We start from the raw sequence: 27997 nt of genomic DNA, 5'->3' as shown, positions 1-27997 counted from the left end.
TAGTTTTAATTAATTTGTATAAAATAGAACAGTTCAGACAACAATCTTTGTCTATGTTAGCAATGTTAATATATGTATATGTAATCTATGTGTCTATGCGTACTCTAGCTTTTTGATTTATGTTTATAATTGAATCTAAGCAAAACCTTGATATTACATCTACTATATGTCCCTCACTATACTTATGCCTAAGTCACACTAACTGCTAACCTGTTTCACTAATACAAGTTTATTTCAAATAATAATAATCGCCAAACTAGTCGCTCAAACCAACAACGCCACAAACACCCAACACGCACCGATGTTTTCCGGGTTTTTTTTTTTACAGGTTTTTTTTCTCGCTGTGACCAATGACACGGCGGTCACGTGACTGATGTTTCGAAACCTTTCGTAAACTCCGTATTGATAAGTTTCGGACGTCTTCGGAACGGATCGATCCTGGGTGCCGAAATTGCCATCTCTACTGTTGTTGTGTGTGCCCTTGGCTGTGTCTTGCGTGCCAAGTTTGCATTTGCGAGAAGGAGAAGTTATACGAGCAAAAACTTCCTCTTTCATGCATTATGTGGTTCTGATGTTTCCATTTTTTTGTTCATTTATCTGTTTAAAATGCTTTTGTCTGTGTTGAATATTGTCACTGCACAAATTTCTAAATATGAGCTAAAGAATCACACTAAGCTTGTGACAGAAAATGTGCAGCATGTTTTACTTGCAAACACATGTATTGATAGACGTGTCACTTGATGCTGGATGTGAAGATTGACACTCTGTCACTGCTGGCTTTGGCAGTTTTTTCTCCCCTTTGAAGCTGACAGGGAGCCACACAGCCGAACACTGGGCCTTCAGCATTTATATCTGCATCCTTCACAATTTTGTCTTATAAATCGGGACTTTATTTTGGATTTCCTTTGTTTTTTTGTGCTCCCCCTTTGCGTCTGGTTCTTCCAGAGGTTTCTTCTTGCTAGGGAGTTTTTCCTTGCCACTGTCTCCTCTGTCCTTGGGGGCATTAGATAATGTGAAAATGCGTGATATAAAAATAGTTTGATTTCAGTTAAACAGAGGAGAGTATGCAGGCTTTGCTGAAATTGATGCATCTTGTTTTTTATTAATACAAACAACAACAAACAAATTTATTTTTGTATAGCGCATTATCACAACATTACATCGTCTGAAAGCGCTTTACAGCATCCTCACCCAAAGCCCCCAGTGAGTAAGCCATAGGCGACAGTGGCAAGGAAAAACTCCCTAGAAGGAAGAAACCTTGGGAGGGACCAGACTGAAAGGGGGAGCCCATCCTCCAGAGGAGGTTATTTTTAAGGTGTCTGTCGCCGTCATTTTGTCACCTCTCTGCCACAGTCATGTGACTCCACACTCAAACATCTCAAACTATTTGGTCATCGGGTCGTATTAATAAGAATAATCCTGTGTTGCATGACAATGAAGATGAAGTTTATCGTTTACAACCCCCTGCTGGGCCAAAGGTCACCTCAGCTTGTGTTCATGGGGGTGCCATGTAAACTCCTTCGGGAGCATTTTTTATAATGACACCCCAGTAACTTCCTAAGGTAGAGGCATTTATAAAATGCCTCTATCTGATTTTGCAGCCTCATCATAACCAGCTAATTAGCTGCAGTTAATTAAATCAGGATGATATGGGATTCTGCAGGAATGTGGTTTCTGGTGGCCTTTCTTACTTCGCAAAATGATCTAGTATTTAAGGCTAGTGTCTGAATTAAAGGGGCAGAGACATCAGACCTGTCTGCTACTTCTCTACAGAGCCTTGTTGACGACTCATTATGAAAGATGCAGAAACTGTTGAGAAAGTAGCTCGCAATGATTCGGGGTGTTTGTGGTTGATGCCCTCTCTCTGTGTGTGTGTGTGTGTGTGTGTGAGAGAGATCTCCTTCCTTCCCTCTCTGTCAGGCCCCTTCTTTAATGCACTGACACATTCAGAATGAGGACAGACAGTCAGTTTATTACAGAAGGATAGAAACAGATACAGCTAAAGGCCACAATCGACACACCAGACATGGCTCCTCTCTTCTTCCTCCTCCATCGTTTTTATAGGGTTACCAGGTAAAGCTTGGCATTTTGTTCACTTTCTCTTGAATTATATAAAAGAAAACTGACATAAATTACCTAAAATTTCCTTTTCATGCAATAGATAATGAGTATGTTTAGTATGTTCTTGCATTATACTTTTTACTTGGAAAGTAACACAATGATCGTACATAAAACTCTGCTATATATCATATCTCAGAGTGCTAAAGTATCGTGTTTGATGGCTCACATTCTGGTTTACCTCCTAAATTCAGTGTATGAAAAAAATGCATTATGATTGCAACCAATTTACCAGTGTACACATTCGTCTTTCAGATTATTTATTTAATTGTTTATTTAGAATCCCTATGACTGGTCCGGATATTTGCACACGACGCTTGCTGTCCATCTTATTGCAATGATGAGGTCCATGTTCTTCCTTTAATGGAGGGCTCTCTGGTGTCTAAAGAGTCCGATTCTAGAACCACAGATTTTATGACATATGGATCATGTATATGTGGCATCGGTGGTGGTGGGATTCCTGGCTGTGTTGCTCCTGCCTCGCTTTTGTTGTGTACTAGCTGTCCTGTTCTCCTCTAGCTTGTTTATTCTGTCCACACTGAGCTGCCACCAGGTTTTACAGTCGGCAGCCGCTATGGGTTGCAGTCGTGGTTTTGGTGAAAAGCTTAATTTCACCATAACATGGCATACGAGGTGCGGTGAGTCTTTCTGCGAACCTCTGCAGAGGACACTGCGAACACCACTTGCTAATGATTGGTCACTATGCCGTTGTCAAGTTGAAACTTCATCATATTGAATACTTTCTATCCAATCAGAATGATCCATTTCTAGTGGTCGTTTTAATCTAGTGCATGTAGTGTTGCTAACTTAGTGATTTTTTTTCTAATAGCGCCTAGCGACAAATCTAGCGACGTTTTTCACAAACCTTAGCTACTTTCTGTACAACGTTGTCGTCACTATGGAAGTGAGCTGAGCTCCCTGCTGCTCTGCCCGCCCCCCCCCCCCTCCCAGAGGGAGCGATCCCTGGGGCAGTTCAGCTGATCATTCTAACAGACATGAAAATGAATGAACTGCGCATGTGTTAGACACAAATGAACTTTAAGGACATCCCATTCTTAATACATAGGATTTGATATGGGGTTAGCTCACCTTTTGCAGATATAACAGCTTCAACTCTTCTGGGGAGGCTGTTCACAAGGTTTAGGAGTGTGTTCATGGGATTTTTTGACCATTCTTCCAGGAGAGCATTTGTGAGGTCAGGGCTCTGTGCAGGCCAGTCAAGTTCCTCCACACCAGACTCACTCATTCATGTCCTTATGGACCTTTCTTTGTGCACTGGTGCACAAAGAAAGGTCAGTCATGTTGGAACAGCGCAGTCATTTACTGGGACCGCCTTTTTATACAGGCCACAAAAATAATGAAAGACCCTTCACACCCAGGATACTCCTTTTTTATTACTCTCCCCTCAGGCCAATTAAGAACCATCAGGACTCGTACCAATCGGCTGTATAACAGCTTTTTTCCTAGAGCGGTGGACAGATTGCAGAAAGCATAATGGCCCCCCACTTTTTCCCAACACATACAGACATGTGTATCCCTTACTGTCTTCTTCATGGACTTTGTGCAATAACTCATATTTTACTGCCATGGACCTGTGTAATACTTTACTCCTATGTGCAATATTGTTGTTTTTATACTAATTCTTGCCATAATATGTGCATATGTAGTTAATTAAATTTTGTAGATGTTTACAGTAGGAATGAATGTGTGAAGAGTATGAGTGAATGTTTTTCTGAATTATGTTTTAAGAACCTGCTAATGGGATTGCACCAAACAGAGTTTCATTGTATGACATACAATGACAATAAAGTATCTATCTATCTGTCATGTTGGAACAGGAAGGGGCCATCCCCAAACTGTTCCCACAAAGTTGGGAGCATGAAATTGTCCAAAATGGCTTTGAATGCTGCAGCATTAAGAGTTCCTTTCACTGGAACTAAGGGTCCAAGCCCAACCCCTGAAAAACAACCCCACACCATAATCCCCCCTCCATCAAACTTTACACTTGGCACAATGCAGTCTGGTAAGTACCGTTCTCCTGGCAACCGCCAAACCCAGATTTATCTATCTGATTGCCAGACAGAAGCGTGATTTGTCATTGCAGAGAACACGTCTTCACTGCTCTAGGGTCCAGTGGTAGCGTGCTTTACACCAGTGATTTTCAACCACTGTGCCGCGGCACACTAGTGTGCCGTAAGAGATTGTGAGGTGTGCCATGGCAAATTATCCAATTGGTCTAAAATTTTTTTTCGAAAATGTATTATTATTTGCAAATAATATGCCATTGTCGAGTGTCTGGGCTGTAAAAGTGATGTATTCTAAACAAACAAAGCTATATTTCAACATTAGTGATCCCCTGCTATACAGTGGTTCAGCTATCGCACCCCTGCTATATCGTGGATTTTTCCCTGACCCGTCACAGTTCTCTGCGTATCGTGTACCTTGCTTGTGGTCCAATTGTTTCCGTTTTTTTTTTAACCGTGCGACGGCTCCCACGCATCCTGCATCTTCTAAGCCTTCTGGTAGTAGTGAGCCTAAGCGCCAGAGGAGGACCTTGACCATTCAGGAGAAGGTAAAACTCCTGGATATGCTTCTGGAAGGAAAGCGTTACATGGACGTCGCTCGCCATTATGGCTTGAATGAATCGACGGTACGATACATCAAGAAGGATGAAAAGAATATAAGAGCCACTGCATCACTTCCCTTTAGTCAAACAGGAAAGAGGGTGGCATGACCTCAGAATAAAGCCATCGTTAAAGTGGAATCACATACGTATACATTACATATTATTAGTTTTATGTTACTCATATCCTTAGTCCGACATCCACATATCACATGTGTTTAAAGTGTGTGGGAGAGGTGTTTTAAGGCTTAAACTATAAAAAAAAATGTTTATATGGTCTTTCTATATCGTGGATTTTCACCTATCTCTGATGGGTGTGGAACGTAACTTCCACAATCAGCGGGGGATCACTGCATTACTCCCATTTTCCACAACATATCTGTGTGAGCTGAGTTTTTCAAGCCTGACTCATATAAAAACTAAAAACAAAGAGAGACTGAGAGCTGTTGAGGAAGAGCTTCATGTGTTTGTCTTCAATTCCTGCCAGGATATCAGCTTTGTGTTCAACCAAACAGGTGCAGGTTTCACAGTGAGTGAGTATAAATAAATTGAGAGACTATTTTGTCATTACTATGCTGCAGAGTGTCATTTTTTTGGTTGGTGGTGTACCGTGGGATTTTTTTCAATGTAAAAAATGTGCCGTGGTGGTGTGCCGACGCTTTGCATTGCACTTGGTGATGTAAGGCTTGGATGCAGCTGCTCGGCCATGGAAACCCATTCCATGAAGTTCTCTACGCACTGTTCTTGAGCTAATCTGAAGGCCACCTGAAGTTGGAGGTCTGTAGCTATTGACTGCAGACAGTTGGCCACTGTGTGCCTCAGCATGCGTTGTCCCCGCTCTGTGATTTTACGTGGCCTACCACTTCATGGCTGAGTTGCTGTTGTTCCCAAATGCTTCCACTTTGTTATAATACCACTAACAGTTGACCGTGGAATATTTAGTAGTGAGGAAATTTCACGAATGGACTTATTGCACAGGTGGCATCCTATCATGGTACCATGCTTGAATTCACTCAGCTCCTGCGAGCGACCCATTCTTTCACAAATGTTTATAAAAGCAGTCTGCATGAATACGTGCTTGATTTTATACACCTGTGGCTATGCAAGTGATTGAAACACCTGAATTCAATGATATGAATTTTGGCAGAATAGTGTATATGGACACAAATCTTTCTAGAAGTCACACAAACACTCGCTCTGGTACACGAGCAAAATAAACTAAGAGCCTGGATGACATGTCTATGCTAAGGATCCTTTAAGGATATTGTCTGGCCGCAACTGACCTCATCATCAACCAGTGGAGGTCTGGTCACCTTCAGAGATGGGAGGAAACAGCCATTGGATTCTGGGCTGAAATTTGCGTTGATACGACCTTTTATTTATTGAGAGAATTCGATTTCTACAGTTTTTGGATGCCTTAATAAAAACAATGACCGATAGGATGTCAGTTTTTATACCTCGATTCAGTGCAGGTTCAACCCCGACAATAAATAATAATAAATGAAGGAGCGCTGGGGGGGTTGCCTGTAGACTGATCGTGCCGCGCAACTTCTGGCTTCTCCCCACTTACGGGGCCCCCGCTCAATAGTGGTTCATGCCCTGCTTCTTATATGTTCAACTTACATTGTTAATATTTTTTAATATTCTAACGTTAGAATTGATTCTCACAACAAAAACATTCAGGTCAAAAGTATTAAAATCTGTAGCATTTCATATATGATGACAAGGGGCATTTTAAGCTGTTTGCTGTTTGTTTAAGTGTTCTGGTTGCTTCCGTTTATCTGGGTCATTATTTTTTTACGCTTTTGAAATATGACACTTAGATTAAATTAGACTGTGGCTACTTAGTAATATTTTTTGCTTGATTTATGCCTTATCTATATTTATTAATATCCATTAAAATTCGATTTAAAAATAATCAATAAGCGCTGTTTTCTGTGTTCCTGTAGTTAATATATGTCCTAAAATAATATATGATGTTGCTGCTTAATATTAAATTTGCTTATCCTGAAATTCCGCCAACCTGCTTTCTGGAATATCCCCTGTAGTTAATTAACTGATCATAGATGGATACATCCAAAGCTCCTCTATGTTTATACTATGGTATACTATGGTATAAACATACCACAGTACATCCGAGTTATAGTATACTTTTATTGGGTTTGTTTCACCCAGCTTGAAGTATATTTAATATACTAAAGTTGTGATAGTGGTATGGATTTAATACACTAAAGTACTAACTTTATATTTTTTTGACCCAGCTTAAATTTATACTTAAATATACTTTAAATAGATTACATGAAATGTATTTTAAACACACGTTTAAGATGCTAAAAACATATTGGCCACATACTGTTTAAATTATATTTTAATTATACATAGTCACCTGTATCATAAATGTTTGAATAGGACACCAAAATTGCACATAGAGTATGTTAGGAGTGTATTTTCAGCTGATAGTGGTGCTATGTGGTATTGAATAAACATACTTTTCATATACTACTATAACTATTTAGTACACATCGATGATGCGCCAGCTTCAAGTTTCTCGGTGTCCGCATCTCTGAGGATCTCACCTGGACCATCAGCTCCTCCATGCTGGTTACTTCCAGCAGAGGCTGAGGAAAGCCCGCCTGCAGCTCCGGGTGCTGTTGGATTTCTATCGCTGCACCACCGAGAGTATCATCACCGACTGCATCTCGGTATGGTACCGCAGCTGCTCCGCTTCTCACCGCATAGCTCCGTTATTGGCACCCAGCTCCCACCATCCAGAACATCCACGTCAACCATTGTCATAGGAGGGCAAGATGGCTCTAACCCTAATCACAGACTACTCTCCCCCCTCCCCTCCGGCAAGCGCTCTATAGCACCCATGCCCACGCCAGCCGGCTCAGGAACAGCTTTTCTCCGTCACCGAGCTGCAGATCACGGCGCTGGTAGCTCTACCCCACTCCCCCTATCGTCACATGCTGTATCTAATTACACAGCATGATTTATCCTGTTCACAATACTGTTTATTCTGTTATAAGGTATACATGTCCTTAATCAGCTCTACCATCCACTTATTTGCTGTTGCTTTCTATTCACAACAAATAACATTTATATATCTAATGTATAGCTCCTCTCAGTTTTGTATCTACCTCTATATGTCAGGGTCAGCCCCTGCTGTGGTCCTTCCGTGTCCCTTCCCCGTTTGGCCAGCAGGTGTTGCTGGTCATCCCGTTCTTTGTGTTAGTCTTTGTTCTCCCCTGTTACCTGTCTAGCCACATGGCTCAATGTGTTGAGCATGTGGTTGTCTGAGTACCCTTCTGTCCTGTGTTCTGTCCTGTCCTGTCCTGTATTTTGCTCCCCAGTGTTTCTTTGTACAAGTTTTTCTGGTTTCTGTGATTTGTATTTGGTTCAATTCTATGTGCCCCTGCTTGTGTTTCTAGCTGTCTGTTATTCCCTAGTGTAGATGCTGTTTCCTTCTTTGTCAGTATTAGTTTTCCCATCCCAGTTCCCTGAGTTAATTAGTTCCACCTGTTTCCTGTTCTTGTGCCTGCCCTTGTGTGTTTTCCTGATTGCTCGTTGTCCTGCACCTTCCCCAATTGGTTAATTGCTTTTCTCACTCCTGCTGCCTCGTTACTCTGTTCAGTTTTCCTATTTAAGTTCCTGCCTGAGTTTAATTCACTAGTGGTTCATTGTCTATGATTGTTGATTGATTGTGGTGTTGTGTGTTCTGTTGTTCTTTGATGGTTCCGCTATTTTCAGTGTTTTGATGTGTATTTGGTTTTGTGTTTTAGTCTAAGTTTATTCTCTTTAGAGTTTGACCCCCCCGTGGTCCTTTTGGTTTCTTTGGTTTTGTAGTGTCTTCTGTTTTAGTTAATAAACCCCTTCTGTCTCTGAGCCGCAAGTGGGTCGTCCGCCATCCTTTCCGTGCCTGCACCATGCCGCGCGCCCGAGCCGCCTGCATTCATGACACTATATTTGTATATCTGTACATTCATTTGTGGTCAGTGGTTAACATTGTTGCCTCACACCTGTGGGACCCGGGTTTGAGTCCCCACCATGGCTCCTTTTGTGTGGAGTTTGCATGTTCTCTCTGTGTCCTCGTGGAGTTGCCTCTGGGTGCTTCTGATTCTACCCACAGTCCAAAAACATGCTGAGGAGCTACCAAATTATCCATGTGTGTGTGTGTGTGTGTGTGTGTGAGTGAGTGAATGGTGTGTTTGCCCTGCAGTGCTCCCATAGCTTCTGGATTGGCTCCAGATCCCCTGCAACCCTGAATAGCAGTTTCAGAAAATGGATGGATTAAGGGGTGCATTAACTGTCATCAACAGCAGTAGAAATTATAAAATTAAAGCCAATTTTTTTTAAAGAAAATATTTCATTGAAAAATATTGTTTGCATACTTCCCCAGGTGAAAACGTTTGGGAACCCCGGCTCTAGACTGTCAGGTCTAATCCCACACCTTCCCAGAGACACCTTAATCTGGTCTATAAACCTTTTCCTCTCCCTGCCTGCTTAGCGTTGGCTGTGATATAATTGTCCATAAATGACTCTATGGAGCAGGTGGCTTTGGGGCATCCTTATTAAATGGCCAGGGCACCATAGTTGATGTTGGGTGATTGTGGCCTCAATACGTCTGCAGTTGCAACTATATGGGTGTGTGGTACTCCATCATGGCCAGTGAGGCCCAGGACGTGCTTGCAGGCACCGTATGGACCTGCTCGAGTCACCTGATGTGGTGACCGTAGGTGTCTCAGGTTTCACAGAGGAGAGTGGATTTGCAGGCAGCTTCATATACAGCTTCCTTGTGGTTCAGGTTGAGGTTCTTCTTTTGAAAGACCCTGTAATCTCCCAACGGCAGCTGCTGCTTGGTTGATCCAGTTCTGTATTTAATGGTCAGTACTGCAGTCCTCTGACAGGATGCTGCCCAGATATTTGAGAAACAGAGTTATTGTGAGCAGCTGGAGACTGACTGTAAGGACTGGTGGTGAGTGTCATGTTCCAGGGCTCCGCTGGTAGATCACCTCTCCTTGTCAAGCTCCTTATGAGGAAGATGGGTGACACATAGAGGGAAAATACTGAAGAGAACAGGAACCAGAACACACCCTGTATTACTGCTGTTCACACAGGAATAGGGTCAGACTCTTGATCTCCTGAGCCATCATCCCATCGTGAAATGATCTAATAATGTTGACAAACTTGGCTGGCCAACCAAATTTTTCAAGTACTTTCCAAAGGAGCTTCTTGTTCACAGTCTCAAATGGTAAATGGACTGCATTTATATAGCGCTTTTCTACTCCTACGAGTACTCAAAGCGCTTTACAATTTATGCTTCACATTCACCCATCCACACTCACATTCATACACCAGTGGCGAAGGCTGCCATGCAAGGCACCAACCTGCACACCGGGAGCGATTTGGGGTTCAGTGTCTTGCTCAAGGACACCTTGATGGGGGCAGGAGGAACCAGGGCTCGAACCTGCAACCTTCCAGTTGCTGAACGATAGCACTACCTCCTGTACCCCCATCTTCCCCTAAGCATTCTCTAAATGCTTTGGAGAGATCAATAAAGACCATAAACAGGTCCTGATGTTGTTCACAGCACTTTTCTTGAATCTGTCAGGCAGTGAAAATCATATCAACTGCACTCCTGCTCTTCATAAATCCACATTATCACTCAGGTAACACATAATGTTATCAGTCAGTGTCTTCAACACAGTCTCTGACAGCACTGTCACCAGAACAGCACGGAGAGAAATTCCCCTACTGCTCCTGCAGGTGGACTTACCACCCTTGATTTTATATATGGTGAGATATTTGTGTCCCTCCTCTGCTGGGGACTCTCTCCGCCTCCCATACTCTGCTGATGAATCGGTGCAGTGTCCCTGTGCAGAGGTATCCTCCGTGTTTCAGCAGCTCAGCAGGGATGTTGTCAATGCCAGGGCTCAGGGAGCAGACAGCTGTCAGAACCTCTGAGAAGGTTGGTGTCTGACCGAGGGAATGAATAGTGGGGTATTCAGGCAGCTCTTCAGGCATGGAGTCTGCTGGAGCATGATGACTGAATTCTCTGCTGGTCCTTTAGGAGTTTAAGGCCATCAGCTTTTTTTTTGGGGGGGGGGGAGTGAGCATGATGACTGAATTCTCTGCTGGTCCTTTAGGAGTTTAAGGCCATCAGCTTTTTTTTGGGGGGGGGGAGTGAGAGAATAATTTCTTGGACCATAAATGGATTTAACCGAGATGTAGAAAATATGGATATAATTTCTGTCTGCATATTCTTGGATTTTGTGTGCCTTATTCCTCCCCTGTTTATTCTCCAATGTCCTCAAAGTCTCCTTTTACATCCCTCCAACCTGTTAGCCATTGCTCTCTGAAAGTACTAGATGAGGGGTTGTTCAGGGATCCCCTTATGTAGCTTGTGCATGTTGTCCAGCTGGCAGATGGTGGTCTCTGAGTCTCATCAAACCAATCTTGATGTTTTTTGAACCTGAATCCAATGGTTTGGGCTGCTGCATCAACAAAGATGTTTTGATCTCTCATAGCTTCCCAGCCAAAGGCCTCTAAAACTCATCTTTGGCCCCAGTACCTTTCAGCTGGACACAGTGTAGCCTTTTATTGCCTGACTTTTGTACTCGGACAGGTGAGCCAACTGTCGTGTGTAATTTGGCCACAATCATGCAATGATCTGTCCAGCATTCTGCACCTCTCATAGCATGGGTTATGAGGACGTCATGGGTTATGAGGACATCATGGGTTATGAGGACGTCATGGGTTATGAGGACGTCATGGGTTATGAGGACATCATGGGTTATGAGGACGTCATGGGCTATGAGGACATCATGGGTTATGAGGACGTCATGGGCTATGAGGACGTCTCTGATGTCGATCTTTGGTCTTTGTGTCAGTCAAGTACCAGTGTTTGGAGTGAGGGTGCATCCTTGATGGTTTGGTATTTGTTCCTTTGTTAGGAGCCTATAGTTTCAGTCAGGGCAGTGATGTCAATGCTGTATCTGCAGCAACCAGGGCTGTTCTGCGATGTGGTCTGTTGTAGTGTTAATTTTAACAGCAAATTTTTATTTAGTTTTAGTCATAGTCTTTTGACTAAAATGTAATTTAGTTTTAGTCATAATTTAGTCATTTAAATTATTTTAGTTTTTAGTTGACTAAATATCATAAGATTACAGTCGACTAAAACTACAGTTGATTTAGTCGACTAAAATTAAAAGTGTAAAGTGTCATGTTTAAAGTTTCCCTTTGATGCCAGGAAGTCATTAGGTTCACCAAGATGATATTAAACCAATGTTAAGGGATGGTATTAAGGTCTGACTGTGCAGTACACAAAGACATAGATTTCACACTTATTTGAAACACAAACTTATGTTTATTTACCCAGAAACTGAGTACTGTAAAATCAGTAGTGTCATTAGTGCAAAAATAAAATCACTTCAAAGTGCATAGGCTATAATGCCACCAGGCCTGCTCTCTCTGAATATTAAAATAGAAATATTTGTACACGTACCTTATTAGTGATTTCATGTTCATTGAAGTTTCCACTTTTTAACAACTGTATAAAGTAATGTTATTTGTTATGTAAATCAACAAAAAATGTACGTTTTCATGGCTGCCAAATCTCAAGCTTCTGGTATGATGCTCACGCTTCCAGACTCATGCAGGAAATCTTAGGGCAAATCTATATTATTCCATTATAAACCTAAAATTAGCTACGTCAAAAGTGTATTTACATGGTTAAATACAAAAGCTGACTATTTACAAGGTAAGAACTGTAACATTATGTATATGTTTTGAAATAATATGACCGCCCATTTCCTACTGTAATAGCGATTGAAGTGATAAGTTCGTATGTATTTATATTAAAACAAGACTTAAATTTTATTACCAGCGTGGGATTTTCTAAAACAACATACTTAAATCCACAAACACTAAAATATATGACATAAAAACGATTGTATTAAGGTTTTATGGCTTAAGTTAAGGACTTTATTTAAACATGCACAATTTTATTTTATCTTATTTTGAAATGCAGCCCTACTTTTAAAATGTCCTTTTAAAACTAGTAAATGAGAAAACATTATACATTTTGGCACTCATACATATATGTTCAGCTCTGTCACATGACAATAAATATTGTCAAAAAGTTTTTGAATTGAACTGAATTGGATTTGACAGTCAGATATTGATTACATGCAATGTTGATACAACAAATAGGCTACTTAAATATATATCACACTAAATAGTTAGACATTATGATCTTCTGGACCTTTGTTTCAAGAAATTTTCTCTAACTGGACATTCAGTTGAATAGCACTGACTTACACGAACTGCATTAGACCTGATTGTATCTCGTCTTTGGCAAACATTTTCGTCTCATTTTAATTTGTTGATGAAAGTGTCAATACACTTCGTCATAGTCTTAGGTCTCGCAAAATCATTTTTATTTCGTGGCATTATAGCTGAGTGTCATATCGTCTCGTTTTAGTCTGAAAATGAAGGTCGTTGATGATAACGATGACAAAATTTTTCCGTTAACATTAACACTGCTTCCCAGGTATCCTGTCGGGACCAGCAGCCTTCCTCTGGTTCACTGACCTGTAAAGTGTGTATCTGGATGCTAGAGTCTGGAGGGGGCTGGGAGGGTGAGACTGGGTGCAAAGAAGCAGTTCAGCTGCTCTGTCACTGAGGCCTCCCAGTCCATGGATGTTGACTTGCAGCTCCTGTGGTTGGTGATGTCCTGCTGCACACTCCAAGGGTCTTTTCCTGAGAGCTGGTCTTCTATCCTCCTCTTATAGGCCACCTTAGCTTCTCTCATTCCTCTCCTCAGCCCGACTCTAGCAGCACTATGCAGAGCTCTGTCACCTGACCTGAAGGCAGAGTCGTCGTCTTCCAGGAGGGTCCTTTACCTTGCTTGTCATCCAGGGTTTCTGGCTGAAGAAGACACAGATGTGCTTCTCAACAGTGACATTATCAGCACAGTACTTTATATAGGACAGAACCGACTGCAGTGATAATCACTACTGCTAGCTCTCTTGGAAGAAAGAATGGACGGCATTTAACGGAAATAAACTCTAGGTCAGGAGAACAGTGACTGTCTATGATTATACTGTTCTTTGACCAGTCACTGTGCACATAGTTGCCAAGACCCCCCTCCTCTGATCTCACCAGAGTCTTTGTTTCTGTCCCCGTGGATCGTGCTGCCTGCCAGCTGCACTGCTGCGTCTCGTATCAGCGGGTGAAGCCAGGTGTCAGTTATCATAACACAGCAGCCGTGAACATAGTGATTTCCAGCGTTTAATAGTTCCAGTTTGTCCATTTTCTGTGCCATGGATCTTGCGTTAGTGAGTAGCATGCTCAGTAGGGATGGCTTGTGTGGTTCTTTCCTGCGTCTCACTAATAGGCCGGACTGGCATCCCCTCTTCTGCTTCCTCACACATACTAAGCAGGGGTCCATAAGGAGTCCAGAAGGGTTCGCACATTCCAGTTTGCCACTGTATGGTTTATTGCTTTTTTGTTTCGACTGCAAGGTGAAATGTCCTGATAGGTGCGGTAACCTACCAGGAAGGGGTTGAATGGGCACCATTTTTTTGCCACCATTTGTAGGCCTCTCCTCACTAAGGGTCCCTAAATAGGGCTGCTGAGTCACACCGGGGTCTGCAGAGAGCAGCTGCCACTCAACCCCAGCTGCTAGTGACCAGCTGACCACTGACAGGCAGGGGTCTGACTAGGGGCTTCCAGCTCAGTCAAACCGGCCCCCATCACCAGACACCCCATCACAGCCAGACTGTCTGAGGTTGGCTCCAAATGTTTATCACCAGGGTAAAAAGTGGAGACCTGCACAGTGAGATTTCTTAGAGAGCCACAGGGGGTGTGCATTCCCCAGTAGCACCTGATGGCTGAGAGGGGCCCATTTCCAGTGCAAAGAGGTTGGCCCAAGATGACTGGCAGCCTTCCCTAGCTGCAGACGGCCACCGGTTCCTCGGTCTGTCGAGGTCCGCCTGCATGTGCTGCCCCCACCTCATTTTCCTCTCAGGGTTTCCCCTTAGCCTTTGTTCATCCCAGACAGCCCACAAGGCAGTGGGGCAGTGGCTGTCAGCCTGCCGCTGGGGACAACTGCAGCTGTCTCGCTCTGTGGTGATATCCGTGATTATCTGCTGGATCCGGACTGAGTGCAGACCAGGGTACAGCCTTTCACTGTGTAGAGAGTCAGATCTCCTCCATTTTATTCTCCGGGGACCCAACACTGGCAAGAAGTAGGCTGGGAAGTGGTGTGACTTTAGGTCCAGATTAAATGACATTTTATGACTGACTATGTCTGATTTCTTCTAGTTATCAACCCTGTAGGAAGTTCCAAAGTGAAAACTTTTGAGAAATTAACAGCACAAGCAGGAGGATCCATCAGCATCCCGTGTTTCTATGGTCAGGAGCATAAAGACCTTGTGAAATCCTGGTGTAAAGGGAGAGACACGTCATCCTGCAGCCCAGAGACACGCAGTGACTCCCAACTGGCCATGAACAGAGTGTTCATCACTGATGATCCCCAGAACTTAGTCTTCATTGTGACCATGAGGGACCTGCAGCACATGGATTCTGGCTCTTATTGGTGTTGTGTGGGTGATGGATGCAGAAGATCTGAGGATTCCTCTGGGAAACTGGAGCTGTTGGTTTCTACAGGTAAGTTGTTTGATCCTTTTCTTATGAACAGCTCTCTCATTGGTAGCACTTTCATGAAAATGTTGATGGCTGAGGTGGTTCATTATTTCCTCTATATGTCTTTCACTCTTTCCCAGCATCTCTGCTTTGCATATAACAAAGAATGTTCAAATACTGATTCTCAAAATCACATCTGATTATTCTCCATTAAACTCTCAGGTCTGAAATCATCTTCTTTTGCCTGTACTGTAATTTCTCCTCTACATTCAGTTTTAGTGAAAGCAGGACTGTCCAAAAGTTAATGAAAGAGCTATTTTTCCTACTGTGTCCAAACTGCTTAAATTGACAGTTACAGAATGAATAATTTATGTGTCAGGAAACTGGTCATAAATAGTGTAAACATCTCTTTTCCATGTCTAAACACCCGTTTCCTGTTAATATAAGCTCTGACGGCCCTTTGTGCCTTGGAATAAAAATGGTAATTTATGTGCAGTTTAATAATGCATCATGACTTTGCTGTCCCTGCCCTGTCAGGCTGGGCTCTGCAATGCCTGTATATGTCTGTGTGAATATGTCTCCTTCCCTTCATTCATTCACTCACTCACTTCTGCTGCCATAATCACCGTATGTGACCTGTCAGGCTGTTATTTTATGTTTTTAATGTTCTATTTTGCATGAATTGTCCCCATAGAGGTTAGGAGTGTGAGGACCGTGAGCTGGATAACTGCAGAGAGAGGAGGATCTGTCACCATCCCATGTTACTATCATGATGCTTATAAATCTGCAGTGAAATTCTGGTGTAAAGGAGATAAATGGGATTCCTGCTCCAGAACAGCACAATCAGACAGGAACCAGGTTGGAGGGAAAGTGTCAATCTCTGAAAACCGTGACCAAATGGTGTTTAATGTGACCATGAGAGACCTGCAGAAGGGGGATTCTGGGTATTACTGGTGTGAAGTGAAGCATGATGAGAGGACATATGACAAAGCATTTCTGCCCCTGATGGTCTGGGAAGGTAAATGTTTTTTTTTTTCTTTTTTCTGAAGTCAGATTAACCCTTTCAGGCTCAAATTGAGTTTTTGTTGCTAAAGGACAACCAAGACCTGCAGTGGTACTTTTGAGTAAAAAAAAACGCATTAAAATATGTATCTGGGGTAATAAGGTAGTTAGTTTTTAACTGTTGCAAATCAGCAACGCCTGCCTTGAGAGGGTTAACAAGAAGAATGTCATGTGTTAATTATTTAACATAGAGTTGGTTGTATTCAGCAGTACATACCCTCCATGCAGGCTGTGAGTGTTGATTCCGACCTCCTTGTGTGCTGTGTATATGTGTACCTGCTGTGCACTGTGACCAAGATATGCAGCTGGAAGGGGACTGAATGCATTTCCAGTGAAATTGGCTTTATGACTAAATCATTGATTTTCTTCCAGCTAATGGTCGTACAGGAAAGTCTAAAGTGGTGACATTCAAGAAGTTAACAGGAGAAATAGGAGGATCTGTCACCATACCATGTTTCTATGGTCAGAAGCATAAAAACGCTGTGAAATCCTGGTGTAAAGTGGACAGTCTGGGATCCTGCAGCCCAGAGACACGCAGTGACTCCCAACTGGCCATGAACAGGGTGTCCATCACTGATGATCCCCAGAACTTAGTCTTCATTGTGACCATGATGAACCTGCAGCAGTCAGATTCTGGTCATTACTGGTGTGCTGTGGGTGGTGGTCAGGGGAGATCTGAGGATTCCTCTGATAGACTGACCTTTACAGTCCGTGTGGGTAAGCTCATTCAACCTTTTCTCTTTATTTATATCTCAGTCATTTCACACGCTTCATAATGAGTGGTTCCAAAGCACTTACTGTATGAAACTGGGATTAAGTTGTTTTAAAGCATCTATTCCAACTTTCTTTAGTGTTCCTTGCTGCACTACAGGACACATATTCCAGCATCTGTATAAAAATCAGGAATGGTGACACTATAGTGATGATTCCTTCTCACTTGTTTATAACAGTGTAGGAGAGAGTATGACATTGGGTGGCGGGGGGCGGGGGGGTGTATGGGGGGAGCACAACCACATCATTTAAATACTAAAGTACATCCCTGTGCAAATTAATTGAAACAAGCTGTGACACAGACATGGATGCAGTGGTCTGGATCCTACTGGTTTGAACAGCGAAAACGGCAAAGAGTACGCTGAGTGGATGGACAGAGGAGGCGCTGTGCCCACAGACTGGCAGGCCTGGTTGGGTGCGGTTGTAGCTGAGTGGTGTAACTGTGCTTCAGCCATCCATGTATGTTTCAGGTGAATGTTCTGGGGTTCAGCTGCCTCCCCGTGTCATTGTCGGGTTTCCTCTGGGTTCTCTGGTTTCCCCCCACAGTCCAAAAACATGCTAAGATTAATTGGAGTTGCCAGATTCCCCACAGGCATGAATGGTGTATCTGTCCTGCGATGGATTGGCGCCCCATCCTGGGTTATTCACATACAGTTTTTATCAAACCATCAGGTCCTGAATCCAGACCCAAGGTGATAAGTATGAATTAATGTCACTGTGATGTTTGTCATAACTGTGGTCAGTCCGTCTAAATATAGACGTGACAACTTGTTTAAATTCATTTGCACAAGGGTGTATTTTTATTGGGGGATGAATGAAGTCCCTTGTCCCCCCAGTTCCTGCACCCCTGACTGATTGTACCTGTCTGACTTCATAATCAGTGCTATTATAACCACATGTAACTGCTCAGACTCTATTAATATGTCTCCCTAACCCTCCCCCATTCATATATTGTCCCCATAGAGGTTAAGGATGTGAGGACTGTGAGCTGGGTCTCTGCAGAGAGAGGAGGATCTGTCACCATCCCATGTTACTATCATGAATATCATCAATCTAAAGTGAAGTCCTGGTGTAGAGGAGATGTATGCGGCTCCAGATTAGCACAGTGTGACCTGGGACAGAATGGAGGGAATGTGTCAATTACTGATGACCGTCACCAAAGTGTATTTCATGTGACCATGAGGAACCTGCAGGAGGAAGATTCTGGCTCTTACTCATGTTGTGTGGGTGGCAGTTTCAATGCCTCTCTGGCCCTGATAGTCCGGGAAGGTAAGATGTTGTTAATGTACAATGAGGACCTGACAGTAACATATTGAATGTCTATCAGAAAAGTTTTCCCAGTAAAGACTTTCATTGGCGTCTTTCATTTACGTCTGAGTGAATACAGTCAGTGTCTGCAACGCCTCCTTTGTATTGATAGGAACTTCCTTTGTATATATATCAATGTAAAAAGCAGCTGAGGTCTGGTGGTACAAAAGCAGACTGTAGTGAATCAGACGCTGGCTGTTTAACCTGCATCCCTGCACTGTGTGTCTGTTTGTGTATTTACATTTAGTGCTGGTGCCACATTCTCAGTCTTCATTTATATTGAACTAATCCAGTGGTCTTTCACATGATCCTCAGTATTTCATGTCCCAACCCATCATACGACACTGAGAAATACCGTTTCTTCTCCTTTTCCTTTGACATCCAATTCATCAGGACAGAACTCTACAAATTCCAGTGAAAGGTAGGACATGTATCTGGATAGATTCCTGGGGTCCAGCACTTTATAGGGGCCCCAAATGCTGCAGTGCCCTCCCTCCCCCACACTAGCCTACTCAGTAAAATCTCACGTGGGACCCCTTTCCCCCCCAAAGGTGATCATTGTTGAAGGTGCTGTCAGGGGGCCCAGAATTTTTTAGCTGCACCCCTGCATATATAGATAATATGTGGTATCAGATACACTGGAAGAATCTTACATTTTGTTGTTTTCTCTGCCAGCTCTGCTGTGCTCATTTTCAATCATCTGCAGTAGGAAACAGTGTTACGATACAGCATGATGGAAGGGATGATCCACAGTGTGGCTGGGTGACAACAAGCAAGGAATGACAGGAACAAAAGGGACCATGAGGGGTGAAAACAAAGGCTAGAGATAAACCAAGAACTAAACAGGCAATAACTAAACGCAAGGAAAAACTCACACCAAACAGGATTCATGGAGAACAGGACAGGAAAATGCAGGAAGAAAATACAACACGTACCAGCACATAAAATGACTGACTGAGGAACAGGGGCAGGTACATATATACACAGGCAATGAGGGCATAACGAGGGGCAGGTGTGGATCATTACTAATAACACACAAGGACCTGGGAACTATGAGGAATAGGAGAGTAATTAACAAGCACTAAAGACTAAGAATATATGTGAAAGAAAACACAACTAGACACGGGCAGAAACAAAAGATACAGAAATCAAGGAACTATACAAGAACGTAATTAGCATGGAGTAAACATGGGGAAGCCTGGTTCTAACAGTTCTAAGCCGCACGCTCATCCCATTCAGCCATGCAGTGGCCGGGGAGCAGGGGAACACACTAGGAACTGTGAAAGGTAGCAGACACAGAAAGGAATGGAAATTCCAGCGACACCTGCTGGCCATACAGGGAACCGACAGACACCGCAGGGACTGATCCTGACAAACAGTCAATGACATCAGATTTGTGGACTTCACTGTCATTCTGTCCTGTTTCAGAATTCCAGTATGGGAGGTGGAAATATCCTGGGTATTTCTGTTCACCATAGTCTTAAATGTAAAACAACATAACCTTAGATGTTTGCAGGCTTCCCATTACAGGAGTTGTATAATTATTTTCTCTGTGGGTGATGTTTACAGGATTCTCTCTTTTGCAGAATTGTTGTCTGTTGGTATTATATGATTGTGGTTGGAATGAGCTCTTTGATTATTCTGTTTTTGGTCCTTCTGTGGACAGATATATTCCCTACCGATATACATGATTGCTGGGTATTATTCATATACAGAACTAGTGAATTAGTATCTGGTACCTTAAATGCAGATAACATGAAATCCATCATGTTTATTTCCCCAGGAAACCCAGACTGCCGCTCTATGTAGGAATCATAGGAGTGCTGCTGCTGATGCTGCTGTTACTCGCTGTTGTCATGATTCTGTGCAGAAGATCCGGTGAGGATGGCCGCTTTCGAAACTTTAATGAAAACTGCTATATATAAGAAATAGAAGTGTCAGTTTTTCCTAAATTACCATTTTTTTTTTTTTTAGCGATGGTACAGGCCAGAAAGAGGAACACGGAAAACACGGCTGCCCTCACTGTAAGTGTGTCTTTCGGCTTCTCATTTACGTGCTTTTTTTAAATGTTTGGAGTCCATCTGTGAATTTTCCACCACAGTCTGGTCTGGTCCTCCACCATGTAAGTGCAGCTTAGCAGAGCTGAACGTGTGAAAACTGCAGCAAAGCAATGAGCAGATCACGCTAATAAGCATTAGCTCTTACACCACAGACCATGAACGTCATTCTTTAGCATCTTGTCTCGTGTCACATGTCAGTGGCTCAGTGGGCTAAACTTGTGTGCCTGTAATCACAAGGTTGCCAGTTCAAACCCAGCGTTAGCTTGTCTATGGGTCCTTGAGTAAGGCCCTTAACTCCCAGTTTCCTGCGTGCTGCTACAGGTGACTGCCCTTTGCAGACAGCATGCTCTACAAAGAGCAAGTTGAGGGAGGTGTAAAAAAGAGTTTCTCCACAGGCACAATAAGGGATCAATTATATCGTCTCACTTTCCTGCTGGTCTGAGCACTGTGTGGTATATTAATGCATATTCAGGAGTCTTCATGTATTTATTGATAAGTATTATTGATAAGTATGATATGTGTCCTCTGTAATTATACCATCTAACAGTAATGGTACATGATTACAGTATCCATTTACAGTGTGTGTCCTCTCTGTAATTATACAGTGTAAGAGTAATGGTGCATGATTACAGTATCCATTTACAGTGTATGTCCTCTCTGTAATTATACAGTGTAACAGTAATGGTGCATGATTACAGTATCCATTTACAGTGTGTGTCCTCTCTGTAATTGCATAGTGTAAGAGTAATGGTGCATGATTACAGTATCCATTTACAGTGTGTGTCCTCTCTGTAATTATACAGTGTAAAAGTAATGGTACATGGTTACAGTATCCATTTACAGTGTGTGTCCTCTCTGTAATTGTATAGTGTAAGAGTAATGGTGCATGGTTACAGTATCCATTTACAGTGTGTGTCCTCTCTGTAATTATACAGTGTAAAAGTAATGGTACATGATTACAGTATCCATTTACAGTGTGTGTCCTCTCTGTAATTATAGAGTGTAACAGTAATGGTGCATGATTACAGTATCCATTTACAGTGTGTGTCCTCTCTGTAATTATACAGTGTAAAAGTAATGGTACATGATTACAGTATCCATTTACAGTGTGTGTCTTCTCTGTAATTATACAGTGTAAAAGTAATGGTACATGATTACAGTATCCATTTACAGCATCTCTTCCCTCTCCAGCCCACTGTAGAACCCGGGGATGAAGTGACATACATCTCAGTAAAACCGAAAGCCAGAAATACAGCACGTTCATCTACTCAGGTTGTGCCATTAGACAACATGGTAAGAACCTGGCAAACTGAACATAAACTGAGCCCCATCCACCCTCCCTTCCATCCATCCATCCATCCATCATGAACCATTATTTCTAACCTAAATTTCCTTGAGTTGCATATTTATTGTGTGTAAATGAAAATCCATGCATTTAATTTTGGTTTCTGCAGCTTGAAACCGTGCTGCCACAGTCTTGAAGACAATGCAGCCTAGTAACACTGTGTCCTCCCTGAGGGCCGGTTTATACTCAGTGCTTGCAATGTGTACACTTACCTGTGCTGTCATTCCTAAGTGGTGCTGCTACTCATACGTCCCAGTATAGTTTGCATCAGTCTGGATGGTTAAGAGTTGTGTCCACCAGGGGGCAGAGTGAGAGATCGTCTTGGTCAGCACCTTTGTTTCTGGTCTTACTTGTTTATATGCGGTTGTGGCCTGAAATGCCATGAGCTACCAAAGATAAATATTAATGATGTTCATGTATTTACAAGAAGACAAACAAAGCATCATTTAGATGTGTTCAAAATAAAATAATTTGTCACAATCCCATGACTGACAAACATCAAGGATGAAAATATGTAATATTATTCTGTATAAAGTATAAAAGCATAATTGTCAAGTTTTTACATCTCGGTTTTGGTAATGTTTATTAAAACACAATATACAAACTACAAAACCATGTAGCTGTTTGTAAAATGTGTGTTAACATTTTGCAAAGTCAGTCAATCAGTGCAATGACCCCCCTGCACAGCTTCAACCCCAAAGCTGAAAAGCACCTCTAGCTAAACTCAGACCCTCTGTCTGCTTCCCCAGGCTGCAGCAGATCCACACGAGGTCGTCTACAGCGCCGTGGCTCGGAAATAGAAAACGGCAAGATGCCCCCAGCCCCCTCCAAGCAGGTCCTGAAATGATGATGTTTATGCTCACTGATGTAGAGAAAGAGAATATCAAAAACTGTTTGTGTTTTTATTGTGCATTTTATTATTATCAATACAAATAAAATAGATTGCCTTACGTGATTCACATTGTTTGACTGATGTGTTTTTGGGACCTCAGTTACGAAACACTTCTGAGTGACAGTGAAACGCCCCTGAGTGACAGGGAAACGCCTCTGAGTGACAGTGAAACGCCTCTGAGTGACAGGGAAACGCCTCTGAGTGACAGTGAAACGCCTCTGAGTGACAGGGAAACGCCTCTGAGTGACAGTGAAACGCCCCTGAGTGACAGGTAAACGCCCCTGAGTGACAGGGAAACGCCTCTTGGTGACAGGGAAACGCCCCTGAGTGACAGGGAAACGCCTCTGAGTGACAGTGAAATGCCTTACACCTTCCTGAAGCCAGGAAGCTTAGGGCACTGCAGATAGGACATCACAGGGACACCAAGTCTCTGGAGACAAGGAGACACCCAGAGCTCCTGGATGAGCTTCACATAAACACAGGCAGAACATGCAAACTCTACACATACAGTGTCGGGACTGGAATCAAATTGTGGTGCTGGATATCACTGTATACTTTTATCCATCCGTCTCCCATAAGCTCTTTTGATGGTTGTGGGGAGCCAATCCCATAATGCACATGTATCAGGCAAAGAGGCTCCTGCATGGTGTCACAGAACCACCAGAACATGAAGCTTTATTCATTTTGATGTTATGGTTTGACACCTGGGGCTTCTCTCAGCTACATGACACTTTGGGGAAGATGACAGCAATCTGGAAGGAAAGGACGTCCAGCTTTGTCCGTCTCATCCTTTGCACGAGCATGAATTGACGAGCTGTTAGCTGCCGCTGGTGATCGCTTAAGCGGAAGAAGTAACATTACCTTGCAATTTAGCCTCGTTTAGTTTATACTCATTTTTTTTTACTTACGTTTATCTTGCTGTTTTTTCTCTTCCTCTGATTTCTTCCGTTTTCTTTTCTCTGCACCAGAAATATATGTCCTTTTTTGTGACATAATTAATTGTTTTGCTGCAGTGACGCTGCTTCTTCAATGAATTTAAGTTAACTTACCTCAGCATCGTATGCCTGTCATACTCCAACTGTGCATGCATCCTGCAGCAGCCAGTTAAAATAATATTGCGTTGTTTTTTTTAATTGAATAATGGATTTCATTACCAATATGATATCAACTGAAATATTAAACATATATAAATGAAAAAAATAAAAATAAAAAAACGATGTAATTTCATGTACTCTTGGGGGCCCCCTGGTGGCCACGGGGCCCTAAGCAGCCGCTTAGTTCGCTTATGCCTTGGGCCGGCTCTGCATCTCTTGCAGAACTTGCAGAACTGTTTGCTACTATGGACACAAATCAAGTCTCTCTTTCAAAGGGGTTTCAAACTTATTCCATTAAATAGGCTAAATTGCCCCAATCCAATCTGAAGCGAGTTAAGAAAGTCTATATGTCCCTGACTAATAACACTTAATAACAAGACCTTTAGCAATTCCCCATATACAGTAGGCCACCCTCACAAACAATAACTGAGCATTAATGGTGATCATACAACAGTTAATTCTGACCAAGAAATCTGATTGGACACGAGGTTTCCTATGAGGGCTGTTATCAGAGTATAACCACACTCTGACATTTCACATTAGACGCATCACTCTGCTTTATGGGCGCATCTAAAAACCGTTACGTAAACTTAACCCCCTGGAGCCTGTGATTCCCCCACAGGATCAAACAGGAATCTAAAACACTCTGGGAGTTTTTGTCATAGAAAGATAAAAAAAAAAAAAACACCCTGAGAAACCTTGAACGGTTTACTTTTGAAATATATGTAAGAAGAAATTTAAATGACACAGTTGAGATGCAACATTAACTTGGTGACCGCAACTTACTGTGTTCTGGGGACCCACTGAGATTCTGGTCTGTGCAGAAGGATGTTCATCCACACCCCTATCAGCTTGCACTTCAGTTTCTATGCACCCCTGCCCCCTCTGTCCCCTGTAAATGTGTATTTACAAAAGCAGGAGAAGTTGTAAATAAGAAGAACCAATGAGTGGTGACCCTGGTTACTTTGCAGAAACACTCCTAATGTTTATTGTCCCAGTACAAAAGCACTTTCACTTTCATTTCATCTTTTAATTTCAATGGTCATTTAATATACTGAATCAAAATTATATTTGTATGATGGCTGTAGAGTGAACTGAAGCGGCTTTATTTGTAACCTGGACACAGGCTTAATAGTGCCAGAAATCATTCATTCAACCACATATACTACCATACTAACCAAACCTTCGGTTAATGTTTATGCTATCGCTTGTGTATATAAAGCTTATTCTCATATACATCATAAGGTAATGCTTAGATTAGTTTGCACCCTTCCCGTGTCAAGTCCAATTAAGATGTAAAGTTACTCTACCCTCTGTGAGAGCAAAAGCAACCTATCAAACACATCTATTGCTGATACCCAATTGTTTTCCATGTCATCTGCTAAGGCACAAATATTTGCTACAGGCTCTTCTGTCGCCATTATTCTCTAAACGAACAAATCCGTTGAATGCTGGTCCTAAACAAGGAAGTGACGTCGTTAATGAAGGTCCGCCTTGATGAGCGGTCTGACAGTTAAGAATTGCAAATTGAGTTCTCCCCCCAACATGCAATGCAATTGCCGGGGACGCCATTGCATTTGAATAGAGGCAACAAACCCATGGCAATACGAAATGCAATTCAGTGCCTTGTTATTCTATTTATTATTCAAAATATTTTGAAATGAATTAAGGATTACATGAGCACTTTGCACATTGAATTGCCGATTGCAAAATGTATTTAAAAAGTACATGTTCAGATTAAATATTGAAATGACAAATGCATGCTCTGATTGAATATTGAATTCCCAATTGCAAAATGAATTGCCATTTGAATTTTTGTGCTTATAATCTTCCATAGTCAGCAGGGTCTGTGGGGGGGTGGTCCATCCTCAGCAGCGCCATTTTGTGGGGATGCTGCTACAGGTATTTATAATGTAGAGCACATGGGCGTTAGTTTACACATGTATTATATGGAAACTTCAAACATAGCAAAACGGAATTTATTTATTTTGTTTATGTCGTGCAGGGATGCGCACATACACACATATAGGTACCTCCCCCCCTTCCCCCACACACACAGGCATGTAATTATATCTTTGTTGGGACTCTCCATTCATTTCTATGGGGAAAACTCCGATCCCAACATGACGACCTTAACCCCTACCCAGCCCTAACCTTAACCATAAGTAATTGAACAAATTCTTTTTAACTTTTTTTAATGCATTCACAGATCTTTGAAAAATGGTCCCCACAACGTGAAAATAACAGGATTTTATTACATTGTGGGGGATATTTGATCCCCACAATGTAATATAAACCTAATTGTGTGTGTGTGTGTGTCTGTGTGGGTGTGTGTGTGTGTGTCTGTGTGGGTGTGTGTGTGTGTGTGTGCACAGACACACCTGAAGAATCCTGTTTGGGAGAAGTTAACGTAATATAGACAAATTTTATCTCATCCTACAGCACTGAAAATTGCCTTTAGCCTACTGAGTTAAGGACCTAGTCAGTACAATCTCATAAAAAAAGGTTAAGCACCCAGAACTAATGGACTGATTTAGATGTAATTTGGTACATGTGCAGACCAGCGATGGGTATGAAAATGATTTGTTTTGCAAGGAGCTGGCAGGTCTAATCACCAGACACAGAAGATGCCTCGTAGACGCATTAGACAGCATTACCAGCACTTGAGGGAGTTTGATAGGGGTCACATTGTGGGTTTGCATGAGGCTGGGTGGTCGTATCATGCAATTTCCCAGCATGTGGGGCATGCAGATGTCACAGTTGCCCAATGTTGGAACCAATGGGCACTTGAGGGCACCCAAGGGAGGATCATCGTACTGTGCGCCAAACATTACATAAACCCATAACATCTGCACCTGACACAGGTATTGGACTCTACAGCACCCCCTGTCATCCTGCACCATGTCATCAGCCAGACTATGGGTTCATTGTCCCATGCATAGGCTGCCATTAACACCAGCGCAGAGACGGCTGCATTTGGGTTGGTGCTGTAACCAAGAGTCATGGGCTGATGACGAGTGACGTCATACCATGTTCAGCAATGAATCTTGGTTCTGCATTACCATGGATGACCGCCGTGTGCGTATGGTAACGCCGAGGGGAGAGGACCAATCCAGCCATCGGCGTTACTCCTGCCATCATGGTGTGGGGAGCCATGGGGTATGACTTCAGGTCATCTCTGGTAGTGATTCTGGGGGCCCTGACAACACAGTCAGTGACATCCTGCGTCCGCATGTCTTACCCCTCCTGAGACAGCACCCTGGTACAGACTTTCAACAAGACAACGCCTGTCTACACACAGAATGTGTGTCTATGGACTGCCTGCGTCATGTTGAGCTCCACCTATGGCCAGCTAGGTTCCCCAATCTTTCCCCAATCGAACATGTGTGGGATCAGCTTGGACGTCAATTCAGACCCAGTGCCAAACTGCAGGATCTCGAGGTCTCTTCTGACACCAGCCACAGTTAATATGCTAGTCTTCTTCACCAAAAATCTTAAGGTGTGAGCCTAGTTCTCTAATTGAGAACCATATGCTTCACCAGTATGTCAGTTACAACTTGCTCTATCTAAGATGTTCTTGTCACCCTCATTTCCACATTTTCATTGAACTTTTGTTGAAATTGTATTTGATTTTTTTTTTATTATGTTCTCTTGTGCACTATTTTGTAGTGAAGAAATTGTTGGTTTTGCTTAATTTTGATATTTATTGTTTATTTCCATTTTTGATATACTCTCTGTACTATTTCTACCATTTTTTACCTATTTGTTCCATGAGACAAGAGTATATGTAAGTGAAAACCGGCACTTATGTTATTTGTGGCACGTTCCAGCCACAAGTTAACTTCCACGAGTATTTTTATTTACATTGTAAGAGCTCTGTATGTACTTAGACAGAGGCTCACACACAAGACTTAGTGCACTCACTCTGACGCACTGGGTAACATGATATCATTGAGTTGATGTAAAAATTAGCGATATCAAAACTGATCTTATAAAGGTACCATTCTGTTTCCTTTTTTTTTTGTTTTTCTGCAGGTGCCCCGTGCCGCCCAGGATGGCTGCCCACGTCGCCCACAC

The 27997-nt window shown here is 42.5% G+C and overlaps 1 protein-coding gene across 6 annotated transcripts; it reads left to right on the top strand.

Annotated features, from left to right (window-relative positions):
- Nucleotides 1-333: 333 nt before the first annotated feature.
- Nucleotides 334-22889, top strand: LOC111857129 (polymeric immunoglobulin receptor-like). 6 transcript variants are annotated; one of them, XR_011989857.1, is made up of 10 exons: nucleotides 334-2073; nucleotides 15068-15412; nucleotides 16083-16406; nucleotides 16823-17167; nucleotides 18185-18490; nucleotides 18845-18950; nucleotides 20313-20407; nucleotides 20504-20651; nucleotides 21781-21882; nucleotides 22684-22713. XR_011989857.1 is itself a non-coding variant. In XM_072710526.1 (10 exons), the coding sequence occupies exons 2-10, from the start codon at nucleotides 15250-15252 to the stop codon at nucleotides 22732-22734; spliced, it is 1464 nt and encodes a 487-aa protein (XP_072566627.1). In that variant the 5' UTR covers nucleotides 335-2073; nucleotides 15068-15249; the 3' UTR covers nucleotides 22735-22889. The 6 variants fall into 6 exon arrangements, 3 of the variants coding, with proteins under 3 accessions (XP_072566627.1, XP_072566625.1, XP_072566626.1); XM_072710526.1 differs by having other exon boundaries at nucleotides 335-2073; nucleotides 18923-18950; nucleotides 20504-20553; nucleotides 22684-22889; XM_072710524.1 differs by having other exon boundaries at nucleotides 335-2073; nucleotides 20504-20553; nucleotides 22684-22889.
- The last annotated feature ends 5108 nt before the right edge of the window (nucleotides 22890-27997 follow it).

Source organism: Paramormyrops kingsleyae, chromosome 4, assembly GCF_048594095.1.
Source record: "Paramormyrops kingsleyae isolate MSU_618 chromosome 4, PKINGS_0.4, whole genome shotgun sequence".
Lineage (NCBI taxonomy): Eukaryota > Metazoa > Chordata > Actinopteri > Osteoglossiformes > Mormyridae > Paramormyrops > Paramormyrops kingsleyae.
This window is presented reverse-complemented; position numbering and strand designations above follow the sequence as displayed.